The sequence below is a fragment of the Platichthys flesus genome, chromosome 3, assembly GCF_949316205.1.
Source record: "Platichthys flesus chromosome 3, fPlaFle2.1, whole genome shotgun sequence".
NCBI lineage: Eukaryota > Metazoa > Chordata > Actinopteri > Pleuronectiformes > Pleuronectidae > Platichthys > Platichthys flesus.
The window spans coordinates 7,800,680-7,820,380 of NC_084947.1; the positions used below are offsets into that span (position 1 = coordinate 7,800,680).

The 19,701-nt window shown below is 40.9% G+C and overlaps 2 protein-coding genes across 4 annotated transcripts in view; both read right to left on the reverse strand.

The window, feature by feature from the left end:
* sh2b3 (SH2B adaptor protein 3) overlaps positions 1-11,279 on the reverse strand; it is a 47,005-nt gene extending 35,726 nt beyond the window's left edge. For both annotated transcript variants that reach the window (XM_062381660.1, XM_062381659.1), the window contains exon 1: positions 10,925-11,279. The gene's annotated coding sequence lies outside the window, so the exon portion shown is untranslated. The remainder of the gene's footprint in view (positions 1-10,924) is intronic.
* Positions 11,280-13,338: 2,059 nt separating this feature from the next.
* Positions 13,339-18,734, reverse strand: pheta1 (PH domain containing endocytic trafficking adaptor 1). 2 transcript variants are annotated; one of them, XM_062381676.1, is made up of 3 exons: positions 18,659-18,734; positions 18,046-18,154; positions 13,339-16,240 (listed from the first exon to the last, which is right to left on the reverse strand). In XM_062381676.1, exon 3 carries the CDS (start codon positions 16,196-16,198, stop codon positions 15,299-15,301), a length of 900 nt encoding a protein of 299 aa, XP_062237660.1. In that variant the 5' UTR covers positions 16,199-16,240; positions 18,046-18,154; positions 18,659-18,734; the 3' UTR covers positions 13,339-15,298. The 2 variants fall into 2 exon arrangements, with proteins under 2 accessions (XP_062237660.1, XP_062237659.1); XM_062381675.1 differs by having other exon boundaries at positions 18,575-18,697.
* Between the last annotated feature and the right edge of the window lie 967 nt (positions 18,735-19,701).

Sequence of the window (19,701 nt, forward strand, 5' to 3'; positions counted from 1 at the left end):
CCTCCCCCTCCTCCTCCTCCTCATTCCTCGACAAAGCCTACATTATTCACTGTGACACACACACACATTCACTGAGAGTCAAGTCAAATAAAAGCTGATGTTCGTATGTCTCACCTATGACTGTGAAGTTATTAATGCTGCAGCTCAACCGTTGCTGTTTAAAAAAAGCAGTCAGCAACAGACATCATAGTCATTGGCCTTTATTAAGCAGATGCACATGTCAGACAGGTGCGAGAAAAAATAGTTTACCAGGAAAGCAGCTTGTGACTGACTGACGCTGAGAGAAATATAGCACAGTCTCCCGGTCTAAACCTCCAACGTGTAACGTGAGATCCCCCATTAGCGATACGCAAAAAATTTGTCAAACTATCCTGATAATTGATAATTGTTTAAGTAAATGTTCAAGCATAAATATCACACAATAGCTCAAAATAAATGTTTATAAAGAAACCAAATTGTGCCCTGGGAATGGAGCATTTTACACAATTTTGTAATGATTAGTCAAGATATTTATTTAAAGAAGCCCTACAGCAATTCATGGTGGAAAACATAAATGAGCAGCACAGCTCTTACCTTATCACCTGCCCTCATCACTTTGCTGCTCCCAACACCTCGAACACTCTCAAATACGTTTTTTTAATCAAGCAGGAAGGAAACAGGACGCGTGAAAAAGACACATGTGAATTGATTTGGTGAGCGTGACTAACCTCATGACTTGTGTCAGCTCACAGAGCCACTTCTTATCGTAATACAACATTGAATGGGATGGAGGTATGATGCAATGGTTGATGTCATTCGGACTAAATGTCTGGCTACCATGTCCATACTCTTCTTGAGGGTTAAGGACATAGGATGTCCCACCTTGTTAAGCCCTATGAGGCTAATTGCTATTTGTGAATATGAGATATACAATTTTAATTGATTGATTGATGTATGCAGAGTATACTCATTGGGACTGCGGAGTATTGGGAAACAAGGCAAAAATAAAAAAAAACACAATTCTTACAAAAACAATACCCCCACAACTTTAGTTCCCTTTGAAACGCATAACACATGTACGTGTTTCCGGTAAAAGCACAAAGCTGTGGAGGGAAATGTCACAGATGTTTATAGTCACCATAATAAGGCTGAATGTGCTTACGCTCCCAGACCAGACTGACAGCGGCTAGCAGCTCAATAGAGAAAGCCAAAGTCTAACCTGGTCTCTGTTAAGAAGGACCTTCACCATCACCTGCAGGTTTACCAATGAATTGGACAGGGATGAAATGGGAAATATGGCGACCATGTTCATATTGGAGTGAGGTCATATAAGTTTGAGATATACAAGTCGGCAGTGCATTTTCACTGGATTAAAAATTATAGAAAGTCCCTTAGTGCAGGATGAGTCATCATTTACAGCATTTTCATTTACAAAAATGCGAAAAATATATTTTTCATTTCATGTTGCCTGCAAAGAATAAACAAAAGGTTAAGATGACAGTTACTGAGACCGAGACGCTACAAGGACACACAAAGTTTGAGACTTTTACCACACGTAGAGGATTATCAGTGCCGCTGGTGGAAGCGTTGTTGCAGGGAGTTCCTATTTATATCTGAACAGCTTGGTATCAGCTCTCACACACCACGACGTGCTCCCCGTTGTCCCCTATTGAGAAAAGCTCTTGTTTGTTGCACCGGACAGACACACAAAGACAACCGCAAAAGAGGTCCCTGAGTTTTCATGTCATCCTAGCATGTGGCAACCACCATGGCTGCACACTGGGCCCACTGAAAAAGTGGCTAAAGCTGTGGTGTTTCTAATGGCCACTAGATGGCTGGAAATAAATAAAAGACACATAAAAAAAAAAATGTTTTAATTAATTGCCAACTACATAAATTAATCATTATATAATCTCTTAAACTACAAAGCCTCAAATGTGGGGTTTTACATCTTTACAATAAAGTCAACTTCTTTGGAATTTAGCTAGTTACTGTATTTGAAATGACACACTGGGCTCAAGGAATCTGTGATGAGTACTTTTCTGAATTTTCTGATGATAATTTGAGAAACTAATCAGCAGATTGATCAATTATTTAAAGAATTATAAGTTACAGCTCTGAAGCACTCCCACTGCATATATTCGGAGGTTGTCTCTCCTGCAACTACATCATGTCAAAGTTTAGATCTACACTGTGACGTTAACTATTTAAAGAATCAATGTTATGACCTGAACAGAAGAAATATGAATACCAGCACATATCCTAACTTCCCATAACTTTGTTTTCTCCTGACAACAGAAGTTAAACCATTTGTCTGACCCAAAACAGCAACATGAAGATGTAACCAAGGGCCCCAGACACTGTTGGGTGTATTTTGCTCTTACTATCTGATGTTTTGCAAACCATTTATCAACATTGGAAATTATCACACTTCGATCCTTCGAGTCCGCCCCTGTACCCCTGATTTTCTGATAACAACGACTAACATGAAACCAGCGATCAGCAAACCCACCCTCACGTCCTTACAACCTCCCATTCTGAAAACTATGCATGAGGTCACAGACGCTGTTACGACGTCTTTACAGTCATACTCAAACACAGATTCACATCTCACTGTTAGGTGACGAGTTGAGCTCTTTTCTCGTTCTGAACACACACACAGTGAAATGTGTGTGAGAAGCCTGTGAACTATCCACAGTCTGTAAAAGTTTGCACATGTACACCTCCATGTGCCATTTGGCTGGTCATTGCTATAGAAACAGGATGTCCTCCTAATCGTCATACTCATAATACAGTATAAAATGCAATTTAGAGAAAGCCACATCCTTCTGACCTTCATATAGCCCTGGTCTTATTACCGAGATCAGCCGGATCCAATCTACTGCTACGACTCAATTAGTCTGCGCGGCATCAAGGCTCTCATCAAACATCAAACATTCCACTTTTTCCCATAAAAACTGCGAGTGGAAAAAGTGAATAAATTAGAAAGAAAGAAATCCGGTGACACGTGTATCACAAGGTCTGGGATGAAAAGCAGATCTTGCTTCTACCTTTGAATTGTAATTCTCTGAATCAGAATGAATCACAGAGCTGGGGATATAAATTTACAAAGCCGAGAGGGAGGGAGTAAATGATTGTGTGAGTCCGGGAGGTCGGAGAGAGGCAGCGGGGGAGGTTTATTAAAAAGAGAGAGACAGGAAGGAGGAGGCAGAAAGGAGTGAGGGAATCAGACAAGAAAAGGAAGCGGAGGAGACGGAGAAACAAGAGTCACAAGGACAGAGAGAAAGACAGATGAGGGGGATAATGAGAGGGCAGACAGGAAGGGGAAAAGAGCAGGAGAAAAGAAGGGGAGAGGAGGGGAGAGGAGGTGGTGCCAGGTTTATGGGTGAAGGTCCAGGTGGCAGAGGAACAGAGAGCGAAGGATCTCTACTCTGCCCGGGCAGCGATCACAGCAACAGGAAGCCCTGCCCTGCGACCAGCGCACACATGCAAAGATATAGTGCATACACATGCACACACAAAACACACACACACGTGCAGAATGTACCAAAATTGGAGCCTTGCATCAAAGGTGGAGAGAGTAAACTCGAGAGCAGTTACGTAAAATGCTGTGAGTGTGATTAGAATAAACTGATAAACATATGACTCAATTCTCACTAGATTCGTTTGTGAGATCAGCATTTTAATCTTGATGAAATAAGAAAGATTCCCCAGAAGGATTAGCTCAGCTGGTTTGTTTCATAGCAAAAGACATACTAGAAAAGAGAGAGCAGAAATGCTACCAAAGATATGGTCACGCTTGTTGTATTAAAAACTCTTCATGTAATACTGAGTAGCAAAGAATGACGTTTTTTTGGACAGGTGCAGCGGGACAGGAGTTGAACCCGGGACCCATTGTGGTCTTCGGCACACTTTTCCTTTAGCCATCAGGTAAAAGGGATTTAAAGAAACAGATCAATACACTTATTCACTTACTTATAGATTGTCCACAGCCAAAAGCCTGTTAGCTTTGCATAATGACAACAAACATGGCTCAAAGCAATGTGAAATAAAAAAGCTTAACAGTAACTATAGTATTCACAATCCTCAAAATCTTCACGGACACAATTTTCTATATTAAAGTAACATTCATTTGTAAATCCATCTTGCATTGATAGTAATTTATAATGATTTGAATTCACTAGAGTTAATTTTCCTTACACCAAGACTGTAGGCAATTGTTTTTAATATTGATCATCTGTTAATAATTTTCTCTATCAATCGTCTATAACATGTTATATAATTCCTAAATATCAAATTTTTTGTTATGTTCGACGAAGAAAAGCATTTCATCCTGACATTTGAAGAGCTCTAACGTGAACTAAAAATGTATTTGTTAGCAAGATACTTACTTCCCTGTAAATTGACTCATTGGTTTATCGTCGACTCATCATTACAGATCTACGCAATACCAGTTGGGACATTAAAGAAATGCCTCAAGATGTCGACATCGGAATTCAACCTCATGACCGAGGTGACCATAGCAAAGTGTGAGCAGCTCTCACTGCATCTTTGCCTTGAATGAACTCAATTTAAGGAGACTACAGAATGAACATACAGTGTGTGGCGAGAGGCCCACAAGCAACTGTTATGCAAGTGTGTTATCAGGAGAAAAGGGCCAGGAATTCCCTCCAATGCAGTCACCACTCAATATTGTTATGACAGGCACAACAGCCTGCTTCACTGTGAGCCAACACACCAGTTAACGTGAAGGGACAATGTGTCACCTTCTCTCAACCCTTTCTCTTCAAGTTATAACCCCAAGGCAGGGAAACTGGCATAATCTGGCAACAGCAGCACAAAACTACAAAGAGTTTTTATAAATGTATTTATGTCCTGATTGCTCAACTGTACTAAATAAACATCTGCAGTGGCGGAAATGGGATTGACTCGAGTCTCAGTGTTCCTGTTTGTATCAAAGCTCATTCACATGTCACTTCACGCGAGACGCACACAGTTTACATAATTCAAGAACATATTGTGAGGGAGGAAGTGGGGCTGAAACATGAGATAACCTCGTAACTTCCCATAGACTGAGTAAAGCATCAGCTGATGCATGGAGTCTCTTTCAAATGGTTACCATCAGTCAAGTATAAAAGCTTTGTTCTGGATGTGAAGGTGTCGCAAAGAAATGTAAATGTGTTTGTGTGTAAAGCTCAAATACTTAAAGATTGTTGGTTGATGAGAAGAAGAATGATGTTAAAAGGAAAAAACAGAGCTACAACACATACAGAGAGCTATAGGGCAAGAAGAACCTTTAATCCTCCACGTTTGGCATTTAGTGAAGCTCATATTCACAATGGCCTCAGGAAACATATTCACTACATTAACATTCAGTTTCCACCGTCTGGGTCTTGACTTTGCAGCGATCTTTAAAAAGAGAAAAGAAAACATGAGGCAGCAACAGCTGTGAACTGGAGAAGACTTATCTTTTGTCTTGCAAGTGTTTGTTTATTTGTTTTGTTTTACATGTGTAGGCTAAATCCTATTGGGTGCATGCTGTAGGGTTTTTGTTTCGGTCGGAGTAGTCTCTAGTTCAACCTCACGTTCCCACAACAATGCAGGGCTCCAGCACAACACAATGCTGCTATTATTAAGACACAAGTAAAGCCCTGCCGCTTTCTGGCCATTTCCTGTCGTCTGGGAACGCAGTGAGGGAGGCAGGTTGGGAAAAGAGACAAAAAATAAAAATAAACGGGCTTGGATCCATGACGATAAAGCAAGGATTATAGGAATCAAAATAAATGACAAAGTCCTTCAGGAAATGATCCTATGTATCTAGTAAGTCCCAATAACTTAGTAAAACACTCACTAACAAGTTTCCCTCCAGCTGTCCGGCAACCTGCCAACAACTAATACAAACCATCTTCTGCACAGTCAGCAGTCTATCATTATCCTGGGAAGACAGACCCCAGCATGTCATGAAAAACTAAAATATAGGTCTCACAGACACATAATGAGAGGCAAAAAAAATGAAAAGAGAAGTTTAGTTTTGTCTCTGGCTGCTTGGATGTGAAGTGTGAGGAGATTAGTCTCCTTAGCTCACTAGTCAATAAAAGTATTCAACAAAAAAATTACACAGAATCATGGATCATGATTTATTCATCCTTGAGCTTGTGAATCTTAATTCATAGTAAAAACATGATTCATAATATGACTAATAATAAGACAGAATAGTTGCCCAACCCTTGCAATATTAAAATCAAGTTTGACTCACTGTTTCTGGACCTGCTACAACTCATGATTATATTTATTACCTGTCCTCTCTATGATTAATACTTAAGCAATGGAATTATGCAATATGCAACTTTGGTCTCCCTCGTCCTACGTCACTTTCTCAAGAAGTTATAACAGAGACGGACAAAGACACAGGTAAAGCTGATATGACGCAATGAAAATGTTGTTGAAACGGCCCCATACATTTTTTTATAAAATTGGGGATTTCTCTGGGTTAGACAATTTGTGGAAATCACAGACATTTTAATGAAGAATTATAACTTATTATATCTTTAAGTTAAAAGGCATTAAAAAGCATATGCTGATTTTGATTCTTTTTTCTAAATCAAGCTAGTGAATCTTTTTATCTTTTATGCAGTTAAGCAAATCTGAATAGTATATCTAACATGCAACAGGCTGAAAAACAAAGAGTCAATGTAATGTGCACATTGTTGAAATGAAAAAGGACTTTAGCACACACACACACACACACACACACACACACACACACACACACACACACACACACACACACACACACACACACACACACACACACACACACACACACACACACACACACACACACACACACACACACACACACACACACACACACACACACACACACAGAGTCCTGGTAAAATAAACACTGGCTGACAGTGCATGCTACACAACATTAAATATGCATACACTGAACAACTAAACAGATTTAAGTAGGTTTCTCAGCTACAGAGCTGCCAGAAGCTGAACTCAACACACTTCGTGAGCCTTAAAACACAGGATTGGTTTCTGCAAAGCTGCAAACAACAGTCTATCATTCACAATTCAGCCAATTCAAGCACTCAAGACTGAAATGCTGCAGCCCGGGAGAGTACGACAGAAATCTCTGTGTGAACTCCGCGAGCACTCCATGAATGAGTCATGCCGACTCGTGATGCATTTCTGGTTCTTTGTAAATTGTGGGACGCATGATAGTATTTAAGATTTGTGATACTGTATATTATGTATGTATGCATGTGTGTCTGTGTGTTTGTGTGTGTGTGTGTGTGCGGTTGTTCGGGTGGGGGTGGCGGGAGATAATTGGATCCTTCAGTGGCTCTGATCGGCTGTGAATCATCTGCAGGCATCTGACTTCCTGGAAGGCTAATTCAGGAGTTATAAATTTTTCCACATTGGGACTCATGAGGAGCCAAAGTAGTTTCAGTTCTTGCACTCACACAACACTTTCTGACACACTAACAACACACCAGGCTCCTCTTTTGCAGCATTTTGTGCGGGTGTGTGTGTGTGTGTGTGTGTGTGTGTGGTGATAGCAAACTGAGCTTCTGATAGGTACTTCAGTGACATGATGCAAATTAAGTATTTTGCGTGAGAGCGTGTTCCTGCTTTCACTTCAACTTAGACATGACTCGTGTTTCTGCAGAACACACACAGAGGAACAAACACTCTGAAAGCGATTTGATATGTGTGCGTTTACGTGAGTGTGTGCGTGTAGGTCTGCAAATAACAATTATTTTCATTATGGCTTTTCACAGCTAACTGTTTGGAATTCACAGTTTCTCCGTTTCCAGTCTGCTTGTTGTTTCTGAGCAACAGACTAAAACCTTTACGGTCACGCTCACAAAGAACAGCAACACATCCTCATTTATACGAGAAGATGAAACCAGAATTTGTGATTTTAGCTGGAAAATGACTAGAGCAAGGAATATTTGACATGATAGACTATTAAATCAAATAATGCATTGATTGCAATTGACTGTTGCAGCTCTCTATGTTTGCAATCATGAAATGTGGAGACACTTGAATGACGCACACAAATATATGAATGTATTGGCACCTACAAGCACACACATGCTCTGTGCGACATCCTCATGCTGCTGCAACTAGCTATAATCAACATTCTTCTAAACACAAGAACAGGGGCGCATTGGGGTAAACACATGCAAAATACACACGGTCTCTAATTACTGCTTCTTTGGAAAATAACACACAGGCACGCATGTGTGCCCTCCCCCCCCCACCATAGAACACTTTCACACAACTCAAAAAGAAATGCAACAGTTCTTGCATTGTGTTTGTGGTGTAAATCCAGAGTCTGAGATTTTAGCTGTTTGGGTGGCCATGGGCTGTGCATGTCACATTATACACACAGACACACACACACGCACACCGACTTCTGGATAACATGTGTGTTGTGTTGCAGAAGGTCCCCATTATGACCAGAAACAAGCTTTCTTTTTCTTCCATTTTCTGCCCTAATTTGTCTCTTCCGTCCCTCCCTCTGTCTCTCTCTCTTTTTCTCTCTCTCTCATTCTTCTTTTTCAGATTCCTGCTCCTGTAGGCCTGCCAAGTTATCTCCCATGGCTCCTCTCTTCCTCTCTTTCTCCTCCCCCCCCCCCCCCCCCTCCTCCCCCCAGAGGACCGTTGTGGGTCAGACCTCTCTCGTGGTCTCATCAGTGAATTTCTTAGAATCCCTGAGGGAAGCTGAAGAGCTGGTATGACATTGTCTGATCCGTTGCCGATAGCTGAGGCTGCAAAGTCTGCTACTTTTTTTGTCTGAAATAACACAAGAAAATGCAAACACATACATGAAATGTGCAAAAATATGTCGAATAAATATTGTTTAAGATCGTAGCCACAGTGTCCAAATTCCAAGAAAAGCGGACGGCTCTTTTAAGGAAAGTTGTCTGAGACGGCAAACAAGACAATACTGTGTTGTGTGGGATAAAATCCCCAACCAAGTAATCTTATTATGTTCGGAAAAGAAAAATTACATTATAATTATGCTGAACAAGTGTCAACCCCCCTCTCTGGGGAGTATCCAAGGAGTTTTCAGCTCTGAAAATGTGAAGCGGATTGAGCAGTATTCAGATGGTTGTAGATGAATATTTCTGTTTTATTTATTTTTTTAATTGACTGTCTTTACATAAGGCTAGTACACATGTATGCGGGCAGAACAGAACTTCTCTTGTCCAAACGAGAAGTGAAGACGGCACTGAAATATCCGAATGTCAGAAACTAAGGAAGTCGGTGGCGGAGCAAAAAACACTGTGAGCCCAGAGGCCGATTAAACACGTGGAGATGAACTAGAACTTTATAGTTGACTTTTTGTCAGGCTGAACAGGAAATCATTCAGTAAAGTCTCGCTGGCGTTACTTCCCCACCCTGGAGCCATGTTTTTCTGTCTTTTGTGCTGTAATGTCTCAAGGTGTGACAACTGTCCCATTTGACTGCATGACTCGATAAATGATACTGAGATTACTGCACGAGCCAAATGTTTACACCATTTACAACATGTCGTAGATGAAATGGTTTTTAAAGAAGGTGGCGACCTGACATACATATTTTAGGCTGGGCAATATGAAGACAAGTACAGTACAATGCTGAGACAATCAGTCAACCACACACACACGCACACACTCTGGAGATAAGGACTGAAGTGCATCCCCTCCAAAACAAACACACACTCCTAGTACCCTCCTTCACTATTACTGTTTTGATTTACTGCTACATAACACTGGATTGTGAAACCAAGTGGCTGCTCCCCACTGGTTCCTGTTCTCCCTCCAGCAGTTATGGATCTGAGCACCCCCACACAGCGACGCATGATCACATCCACCACAAACAACTATAACGTTCACATCTTGAATTTTGAAACAAGTCAGTGAAGCTCCTGGCTCCGTGTTGGGATTGTTCCTACACTGTAAATAACAAGAGGTTTCATGCTGTCACAATGGTAATGGTCACTAATGGAATTGTGTTGCAGTGGCACTTGTGCTACTAGAAAGCTCAATTACAGAAGAATCCTGCTTGGTCCTCGTGGCTGTATTAGCGTCTTGAGGGGCTTGGGGCAGAAAGTCATTGTGGGGCCCCTAGTTCACCCCCAATACATAATTATGTATCCATGATCAATATGTGGCAAACCCAACCAGTACTCAATCGACTGGTTGATTGACAGATATTTAGTGGCAACAGTTATGATAGTTTATAATTCACAGGCTTCTACATCTTAAATATTAGAATTTAGAAGTTTCATAATTGACTATGACAGGGAACTCAAGTTGTATACTGATAATAAGTCAATAAAACAACATGTTAACTTAAGCTTCAGTGTGTAATGAGCACATATTATTATTTCCTGACACATCAGGTTTATTGACAGTAAACTTTTTAAACTTCCTTTAAGTTCTGTGGTGACAATGAATAAATTGTCTTGAGGTTGTGGTTAAATTAAGTTGGTAGAAGACAGACTTAACTTTTACCAAAAAATAAAAACATCACAAACTAACTTAAGACAATAAAAGTCTGACGAGCAGATTCTGCCTTAATTAGGTAGTTTTCTAAAATTGATAAAGTTGTATGTATATAGTGTGTGTGTGTGGGAGGGGGGGGGCTGGTCTGAGGCCCCTGGGAAGTTGGATAGAGCTTCAAAATTTACATTTTAAAAGTTTTCTTCTTGGCTAAAAAGTTTTCTGCCTCTCAAGCCACTGGGCGAGGAAGAAGAGGAGGAAGAGGAGGAAGAAGAAGAAGGTGGAGAAGAAGAAGCCCTTTAACTGAGAGCACATTCTCTTGAGTATTATTATTATTATCACTGCAGAGAGAGTGTCACCTCCAGCGGAAGCCCGGTGTTATTCGTGCGGTTCATCCCCGGGTGATGTTACAGCAGAGTAATGGGGGTCATACTCACGTTCTCCGTTATCTCGGACGGGCACCCACCGCAGCACGACAACCGACCAACCAGCTGGAGCTCGCATAACGGAAATGTGTCGAGAGGCGTCTAGAGTAACGCGAAACGACGTCGGTGAGCGGCGGCGGGTCGAGAGAGGGAGAGAGAGCTACACGGAAAACAAGAAGAAGAGGAGAAGGAGGAGGAGGAGAAGAAGAAGAAGAAGAAAAGGACCAAGAGCGCGCTCTCTCTCATGGTGAGCGCGTGCCACGGCTCGTCCGCACGCGGAACACAAACAAGGAGGAAAAGGAGAAAAAAGTTTCAGGCTCGAAGTTGACGCGAAAAAAAAAAAAGTGGCGACTCCTCATTTCCGCTGTCAAAAAAAAAGAAGTGCCGCGATACTCCTGCATCGACTTGGAGGAAACTCAACGCGCTGCTTCCTGTGGACGCTTTTCAGAATAAGAGTCCACTGATAACTTGGATGTTTTCACTCAAACACTTTATCCACTCCTAGATACATTTTTAACATAAACAAAAGAAAAACGACATATTTATTTATTTATTTGGGCGTCCTGTTGTTATGTTTTAAGTTGTACCCCAAGAAGACCAGCTCTGCTTAGTTTAACTTATAGACCAGTTATTAGTCAAAGTCAACTTTAGTGTAAATTCTGCTACATACAGGTCATAGTCAGGATTCAAATGCCGTTACCCTGTGATCCTCGGTGTAAACATATATAAGTAGACCAAACATATAAGTACGCGCCATTTTAAGTAATCAAAACATAGTACATATTACAACATAGCACTCAATCAAAAGGCACTCGGTGGATAGGATGAGAGTAGTGTATTTACAGGATTTATTTAGTACATACTGGCAGCTGTAGTATGATGAGCAGGTAAAATCCCTACAAAAAGCGACAGGTCCATGTTAGCATTGAAAAGGAGTACAGGTAGTTAATGACTCGTGGCTTCAGGGATTTAAAGATTGGAAATTTTGTTCAACAAAAACTGAAAAAACTCTCAATATAATAAAGTCCAGTAACAAACCACTTTCTAAATCTTAAAAAAATGTTGGCTTACCTATATTTTTTTAATTTACACATTTTTGTTAATGTCACAAAAACTGACTATATGTGCTTCATAGATATATCTATTATAGTATTGCTGACCTTACTGCTTTATATTACACTTTTCAGATGTACCTTATATAATATACTGTGCATATTTCTTTTCTTTTATGCTGAAATACCAGACAGGAAGTTTCGTGATGTCTACAACAGTTTGCCCATTGGAAGAGTTTGGTATGTGAAAGATGCACAAACTCTCCAGACTCCACAGACACTGTTGGTTTGCTGACTGTAATCTGTGGATGTCTTTAAATGCTTCATCACTTATTTATTTAGTTTCACATCCTGCATCAGTTCTGTCATAAAGTTTGAATTTTGGCCACAATAGTTCTTTAAAACGATTGAGAAAGAGACAAAAAATGGGTATTAAAAGGAGTATTTATATAAACTCAACCTCAAGAGGTTAGGGTTGCCGGTTCAACTCAATACACCAAACTGATCGACAGAGCAAGGAGACGACTTACTCTTCACATTCATGTTCTGTATTTTTGATCTTCCATAGATGAGGAGAGCTTGCTACATATTAGACAAACCTTCACTGAATCCCAAAGAGGAAATGTTCAGCAGAAGAACTAAAAGAAGAAAAGATAAACAAACATTTGGGCCTAAATAGAGGAAAACAAACTTGTGGTATTCCTGTCTCCTGAGGAACAATATATACAAAAAAATGTGTTTAAATTGAAATTAAAATGTAAATAAAATAGCAGCTATAGCACAAGAACAACAAAACAAAACAAAAAAAATCCCATGGCAAGAAATAAACACTACCCTTGACAAATGTTGTCAAATCGGTGCAGCAGTGTCTTTAGTGAGGTGCAAAAGTGATGCTATTAGTAGCATCAAAACATAGTATATGTAGAATGTATATATATGAGTAATATGGTGCAATAAAAGCATTACAATGTCTATAATAAGTAACAATGCTTGAGTTATATAAGAAAAAGGGAAATTAAGTCAGTCTCTTCGGGTCGACAAACATTAGATAAAACATTTATTTGTATCTAGAGACTCAGACGGGCTGGTTTCTGTCATCAGAAACTTCAGTTATATTTACCTGCCCCAGTAATCGATTTACTCTAACTCAAAGGTTTGATACAGACTAAAATTGATACACAGCGACCCCTAGGGAGAGTCAGGCTGAACAGCACCAAGAATGTGTGAAGTATTCGTGAAGCTCAGCCAAAGCCAACACAGGCCATACTGATGACTAAAATCTGTGTTCCTTACAATTCACATAATTATCATCAGGAGAAAAACAAAACCATAAAACATGTAGTGATCATAGAAGAATTGACCAATCACACCATAACCAATTCGCACAGTTTTATTAATTGGCTAACAGCGAATGCTTCATTGACAAAAATCTTTTCAGGGTAACATATCAGGACAATGAGTTAAATATTATTGGTTATTTAATATAATACTCATATCGTGTGCTAAAATATAGAAAATGTATACTAAAATCAAAAGGTTGAGGGAAAATACTATCATTGTGCATTTAGGTTGCTTTCCTCATTTGGCACTCATTTGACACAAATGATAAAAGATACATACTTTTATCATTTATGTGTTTAATTGGAAGTATTCTTAAATTCCCTTTAACATTATTGTAAAACGGACTGTTGGCTTCTGTGATTACAGTAACATATTTCTGGAGTTCATAAAATTGGCAGTAATGCATCAATAATATTTTGGATAATAAATTTTTGATATTGCTGCATTAAAACACACAACCCACACTGTACCGTTCCTTTCCCACAATTGTCGTTTGTGCACAAGCACTGTGCATCGATGCCGACTGAAGTAACTGAGCAAAAAAACGTGATTGCACTGAGATGAGCCGTTGTAGGCACAGTAGAAGAATAACAATTAAAAGGAATATTCAAACCCTCCGATCACTGTGGTTCTATGGTAATGCTTACAAGTGTAGTAACAGAGGTATAAAGATAACATAAGGCACGTATAAAAGAAAATGTAAAAGGCTAGGTGATTGATATATAGAATGCGGTATGAGGGATCATTTTAAAAAGGCTCATTTTGCAAGCTGCTGGTGTTAATTTTCCAACATGGAATAGTAGATTTTTCAACACAAAAGAGGTCAGATATTCACATATAGTCCAGGCCTCAGTCATTCAGTAACATTCAGATCAACAACTTTCTGACAAACAAACAAATAAAATTAAGATTTGATTGTAAGACATGTCATTATTAGAGAATTGTGGCAAGAGTAACATCGGCCAAGGTCAAGGATAACAATCTGCTTTTAAGGAATATATCAGTCAAAGGAAAACTCAGTGACAAGTGCTCTCATGACACAACATCATCTGGCCGCTGGCTAACAGGGGCTAAAAATACCAGGGTGTGCAGCTCTGAGCGAGACATCCCGCTCCCACCTCGGTCCCAGCTGACTGTCGAGAAGATGCTCTGACATTAAAAGGTCTCTGAGGCGAGAGCTGCCCCAGTGAGAGTACGGAGGAGAAGCTGGACTCGTTTTCCCACTAACAACACTTCTTATCCTGAGAGCCGCCTCATTTCTCTGCTAAGAAGATCTTGGTTTGATGTTTTAAAGTTGCAGGAAACCTGAAATCATGAATTGAGATGCCAATGGATAATGTAGAAGATATTACCGACTGCTCAAACATTTATCTGGACCTTCTTTAATTTGATCGTCTAATTTCCTGATTCAAGCACTTTGAAATATCACTATAGCATCAAGATCTACTTTGATTTGTTTTGTGATTTGATCGTTAAGTGACCTGTTTCATTCGCATATAACCTATTTCCCTTCCATTAGAAATATACATAACTTTGTTGATTTTAGCAGCTACATGTGGTTTTTGGGGGTATTTTTCAGGTGCTTGGCATAATAGTTTGTAAGTGTAACTTTAGCAAAACATTATTCTTGAAAACAGACTCCACAACAATTGCACAAGTACATTAAGAAGCTCGATGGGCAGAAAAAAAATTGGAATCAGTTTTATCCATCACATGGCCCCACTCTTGAAAAAAATCATGTTGTCCTTGGCAAACGACAACGAGCAAAACTCTAGAAAAAAACTATTTGGAATTTCAAATTTTCTTGGAGTGGATAAAGATATTAATAAAGTGGATTGTGTTATTCTTTAAGACTGTGCCAGGTGAATCAGTCAGTTAGTTAAGACTGCATTCTGGAATAATGTCCAAGCTTTCTCCCTTTCTGCTGGGTCCAGAAGGGTGTAATATTTCAGGATGTTCAGGAAAAATAAATGACCCATTTCATTCATCATCATTACTGGCTCTGCAGCCACTGCATTCTCAAGTCCTCCACCTCTTTGCCGTACCAGTCATGGAGTTTGGAGAAGCAGACGGTGCCAGGGGAGACCGGGCTTTCCAGAGATGCTCCTCTTCTCCTCGGTGGCACTGGTGGAGCCCTCGACCCCTCGGCCCCATAGCCGATCCCAGGGCTACTCCCAGACTCTGCACAGCCTTCCCAGGCCGCACTGGAAGATCCTCCCTCAACGAAGCCATTAGCCAAGGCAACAGGTGGTCTACTCCATGCAACCCCGTTCTCTCTGGAGCAGCCAGAGACGAGCTGCACCTCATCCTGGCTGCTCTTTTGAGCGGAGAAGGGGACTGACATGAGAGGAGCACTTGATGAAGACGATAAAGAGGATGAAGACGATGAAGAAGAGGATGCTCCTGACTTAGACCGCGAAACATGGCTTCGCCTGGACACCTTCGGCCTGCCCTGCAACCCTCCAACTGCAGCCCCGACACAGCTGCCTCCCGCAGCCTCCTGGATCTCCTCTAGCTGCCTTTCCAGCTCCTTCACCACCAGCCTCATGTAGTCAAAGCTGGCCCTGGACAACGCTTTCACCCACGACTCCATAGCCACCTGGCTGTCAGAAGCCATCTTGTACACGCGAGCTTTGGCACAGTCAAACTTGATGGCGAAGGCGAACTCCTCAGCTGACTCGCACAGCTCCACGGTGCATCCCTCCAGGACGATGACGCCAATGGGCTCTCGGCCGTCACGCTCCTCAAAGTAGAAGAGCATGTTCCCTTTCAGGACACACCAGCGCCGGTGATAAGCCGTGTTGCGCTCGCCCTTTTTGAACAGGAAGCCTGTCTTGTCTGGTGGGGAGTCACAGGTGGCATAGTGGGCAACGCTGCGTTCGTTCAGCTTCATCTTCTCCCCTTCTCTCTTTCCCTCAAAGGATTCTTTATTCACCTAAAAAATATGGGAAAGGGAAGAGGTCATCCTGCGGTTAAATGGATTAGAGCCTACTGCGACAGGAGTCTGCAGGTTTTCCCTCCAGCAACTTACTGAACCAGCAGATTTTTCTTATAAGGTGTGCTAATCAATGAAAAGAAAAAACAAACTGCAGACTGTTTGCTCTCAGTCCTGCATAATGAATATGTTTTGTGTACTGACATGGTGCTATAGAAATGACGGGGAGTTAAGATGCTTTTGATGAAATTATCAGTCTACTTGCTCTGCTCCTGTCAAAAGGAGGTCCGAGCAGAGGGTCGGCTGCAAAAAAACAAACAAAACTAACCTGACTTGAACCTACATCCTGGTCTCCTCCCAACTGAACAACCCAGCCAGTCCCCATAAAGTAAACACTGCTCTTACTTTCATTTCCCCTGTGACATGACAAGTGTACACACATAACCTCGTGAGATAATTTCTGTGAATATAGTATAGTATCGAACAGTATGGATTTAAAAAGAACACTGGGAAACATTAACAATTATTCCAGTTAATCACTGATAGAACAAAATACAAACTAATTAAATTTGAATGTCCTTTTTAAAAAAAAAAATTGTTTCCCTATAGTGGAGAGACCAACCCACTGCAAATACAGGTCAACTTCAAAGTCGGACTTGTTCAACAGGAAGAAATTGTTGGGTTTTATGCTCTGTAGTCACATGTTCAACTGTTAACTAGGGCTCAGGCCTCTGTGAAAACAACAACTAATCCAATTGTAATCTGTTGACCAGAAAGTATTTCAGTCCAATGACAATAGTTTAACTTCAACACAGTGTTTATCGTTACCTCCACCAGGGGGGTTATGTTTTTGTCTGTGTTCTTGTTTGTCTCTATGTTAGCAAGCAGGACTAAACCAAAAACTAATGGATGGATTTTCATTTGTTTTTCCCGGCGACAGTGGCTGAGGTAGTAGAGCCGTCTTTCCCATCTGTTTGCCGAAGAGTTCTTGGGCAACATCCTGAACACTAGAGTGCCCCTAATAGAAAATAGTGCTGCCTATAGATGCACAATAAACTGTACTGCAAAGCTCTTTGAGTGGTTATCAAGACTAGAAAAGCTGCTACTGTATATAAATACAGACCCATTACCATTTCCATGAAACCTGTTGGAAGGATGAGGTAGAGGTATGGGAGGATTCATGCTCTCTTAGACATTGTGTAATATTTGTGTTGATTTCTCAGCTAATAATTAATCGACCTTGAAAAACAGCCAAGTGCAGGGGACTGATATTTATGAGTGTGTGTAATTTGGTTCAGATCCAAACAACAAGAACGGATCAAGTGAATAAACATGTGACTTCATGGCCTTGGCAGAAGTACTGTATGTTCTCTACTGAGTGGCCTTCTACTTGTCAATGTATTTGTGTTGTAACTTTTACAGTATAAATGCTGCAAAATGACAGTTTTAAAGGTCCAGTGTGTAGAATTTTGTGACATCTAGTGTTGACGCAGCGTGTTGCAGCTGGTTACCCCTCACCTCGCCCTCCCCATCCATTCATTAGCAAGAACCTGTGGCTGCCTTCAGGTGTCATATAACTCAAAAGGTGTTTAGTTTGTCCAGTCTGGGCTACTGTATAAAAAACATGGCTGCCCCCGTAGAGTGGACCCGCTATCTAAATACAAAGGGCTCATTCTAGGGTAAAGAAAACAACAATTCATACAATTTAGATGGAACACACTAGTGAAAACATATCAATGGCTGCCAGTAGAACCCTCTCACTTCAATCTTACACCCTGGACCTTTAAAGGAATGTATTTACTCACGTGTTCATCTCATGTCCAGCTGCTGACCACCTCTGTCCTCCCATCACATCTGGAGCTCACCACTCAACATGTCTCCATCTTCTCGTATCTCCGTCAGTCAGTCTGAAGGCTGGAGGGGGGGGGGGGGGCAGGGGCAAAGACAAATGTCGTTTAACACAGGATCCAACCTCCGGGTTCTCTACAGCTCGAGAGCCACGTGAAGCTGACCAGTCCCTAGATGAGCTGTTTTTAACCTCCCACCTCAGTGGGCTGATGGTGCGTTGGGGGGAGGAGTGATTCAGTTTCCAGCAGCTGTCTGTCTGCCCACACGCCTTTGACACATCAACACTTAACAGGGAACATGTCTGTGACTGTGTTTCACTTCACACAGACACGGACACTGACTCCACCGACAGACGCTGCTCCGCTCGGCCGCTCAGCTGAATACAAATGTGTTTCCAGCGTCAGCATTTTTCACCTCACACACACACACACTGATTTTAACCCACAAAACGTGCTAGCAAGATGAGATGCTAACAGGCTGAGTTACCTTCAGACGATGACTCCTCGTCTTGTCAGGCTCATAATCTCCCCGTTATTTATCTTTTACTTCTCCTCCTTCCTTCCTTCTTACCTTCCTCCCTTCCCTTCTTCCCTGTCACGTGACGTGAAGGCGGGATAACATGGTTGTATGGTACGCGGAGAGTTCGACCGGGCGGACACACTTCTTTCTGTCGTCCCCGGTAGAGAGAGAGACTGAGCTGGATGTGCGGTGGGATAAAACAAGCGTACCCGCACCACGTCGTTCTTGCCCTGGGAATAGTGGCGTATGTGCACAGCTGCTCCAGTTGGCGCGGGCGGCTACACTTGCATGGACTTTTAAACATTATGGAGCTTCTCTGGGTTTATGTGGTTCATATGTGACAAGTCCAAGTAAAGCAGTTTAATCCTAATCATCATCATCATCATCATCATCATCATCATCATCATCATCATCATCATCATCATCATCATCATCATAACCATCATCATATTTATCATTATAATAATAACAATCATCATCACAATAACAATAACAACAACCATACTAATTATATCACCATCATCATAATAATAACGCTAATAATAATAATACAACCATAATGATTTGATGGTACTTGGGCTGAAAAGACTAATTCTAATGATAATTTTATTGATTGTTTTTGTATTCAGACAAAATTCAGGTTTCATCATTTAGCTTAATAGATACATACATGAAAACGTATTTTAAACTGAAAGAGCCAACTTGTCTGAGTTGCTACAATATGAGTTGAAAAGAATATTGTAGTTATTGTTAGAATTGCTGCCTCAATATATTCATCATTTATTCTTTATCCTTCATGTTTTTTTATCCACCGATGTTTTTTGTATTTCTTCACTCAAGTAGCATTTGTAGATCTGAAACAAATCAGTAATAAGTCCCCTGAGTGAAAATTAATCTGCAGCTCTTTTTGATATCTCAGTCACTGTCAATAAAACACAAAATCTGCTCATAAATAATCATGAATATAACAGCAAGCTGCAGCCCTGTGAAGTCGCAATACGTCAATTACTAGTCCTTCATTCATAATTCATAATTTCACTCACAGTTACATCACTAAACCATTCCACTCTGACTTTCTTGACAAACTGTCTTAA

Excerpts from the sequence above, each read along its gene's own strand:
- pheta1 (XM_062381676.1), bottom strand. The coding sequence starts at position 16,198 with ATGAAGCTGAACGAACGCAGCGTTGCCCACTATGCCACCTGTGACTCC.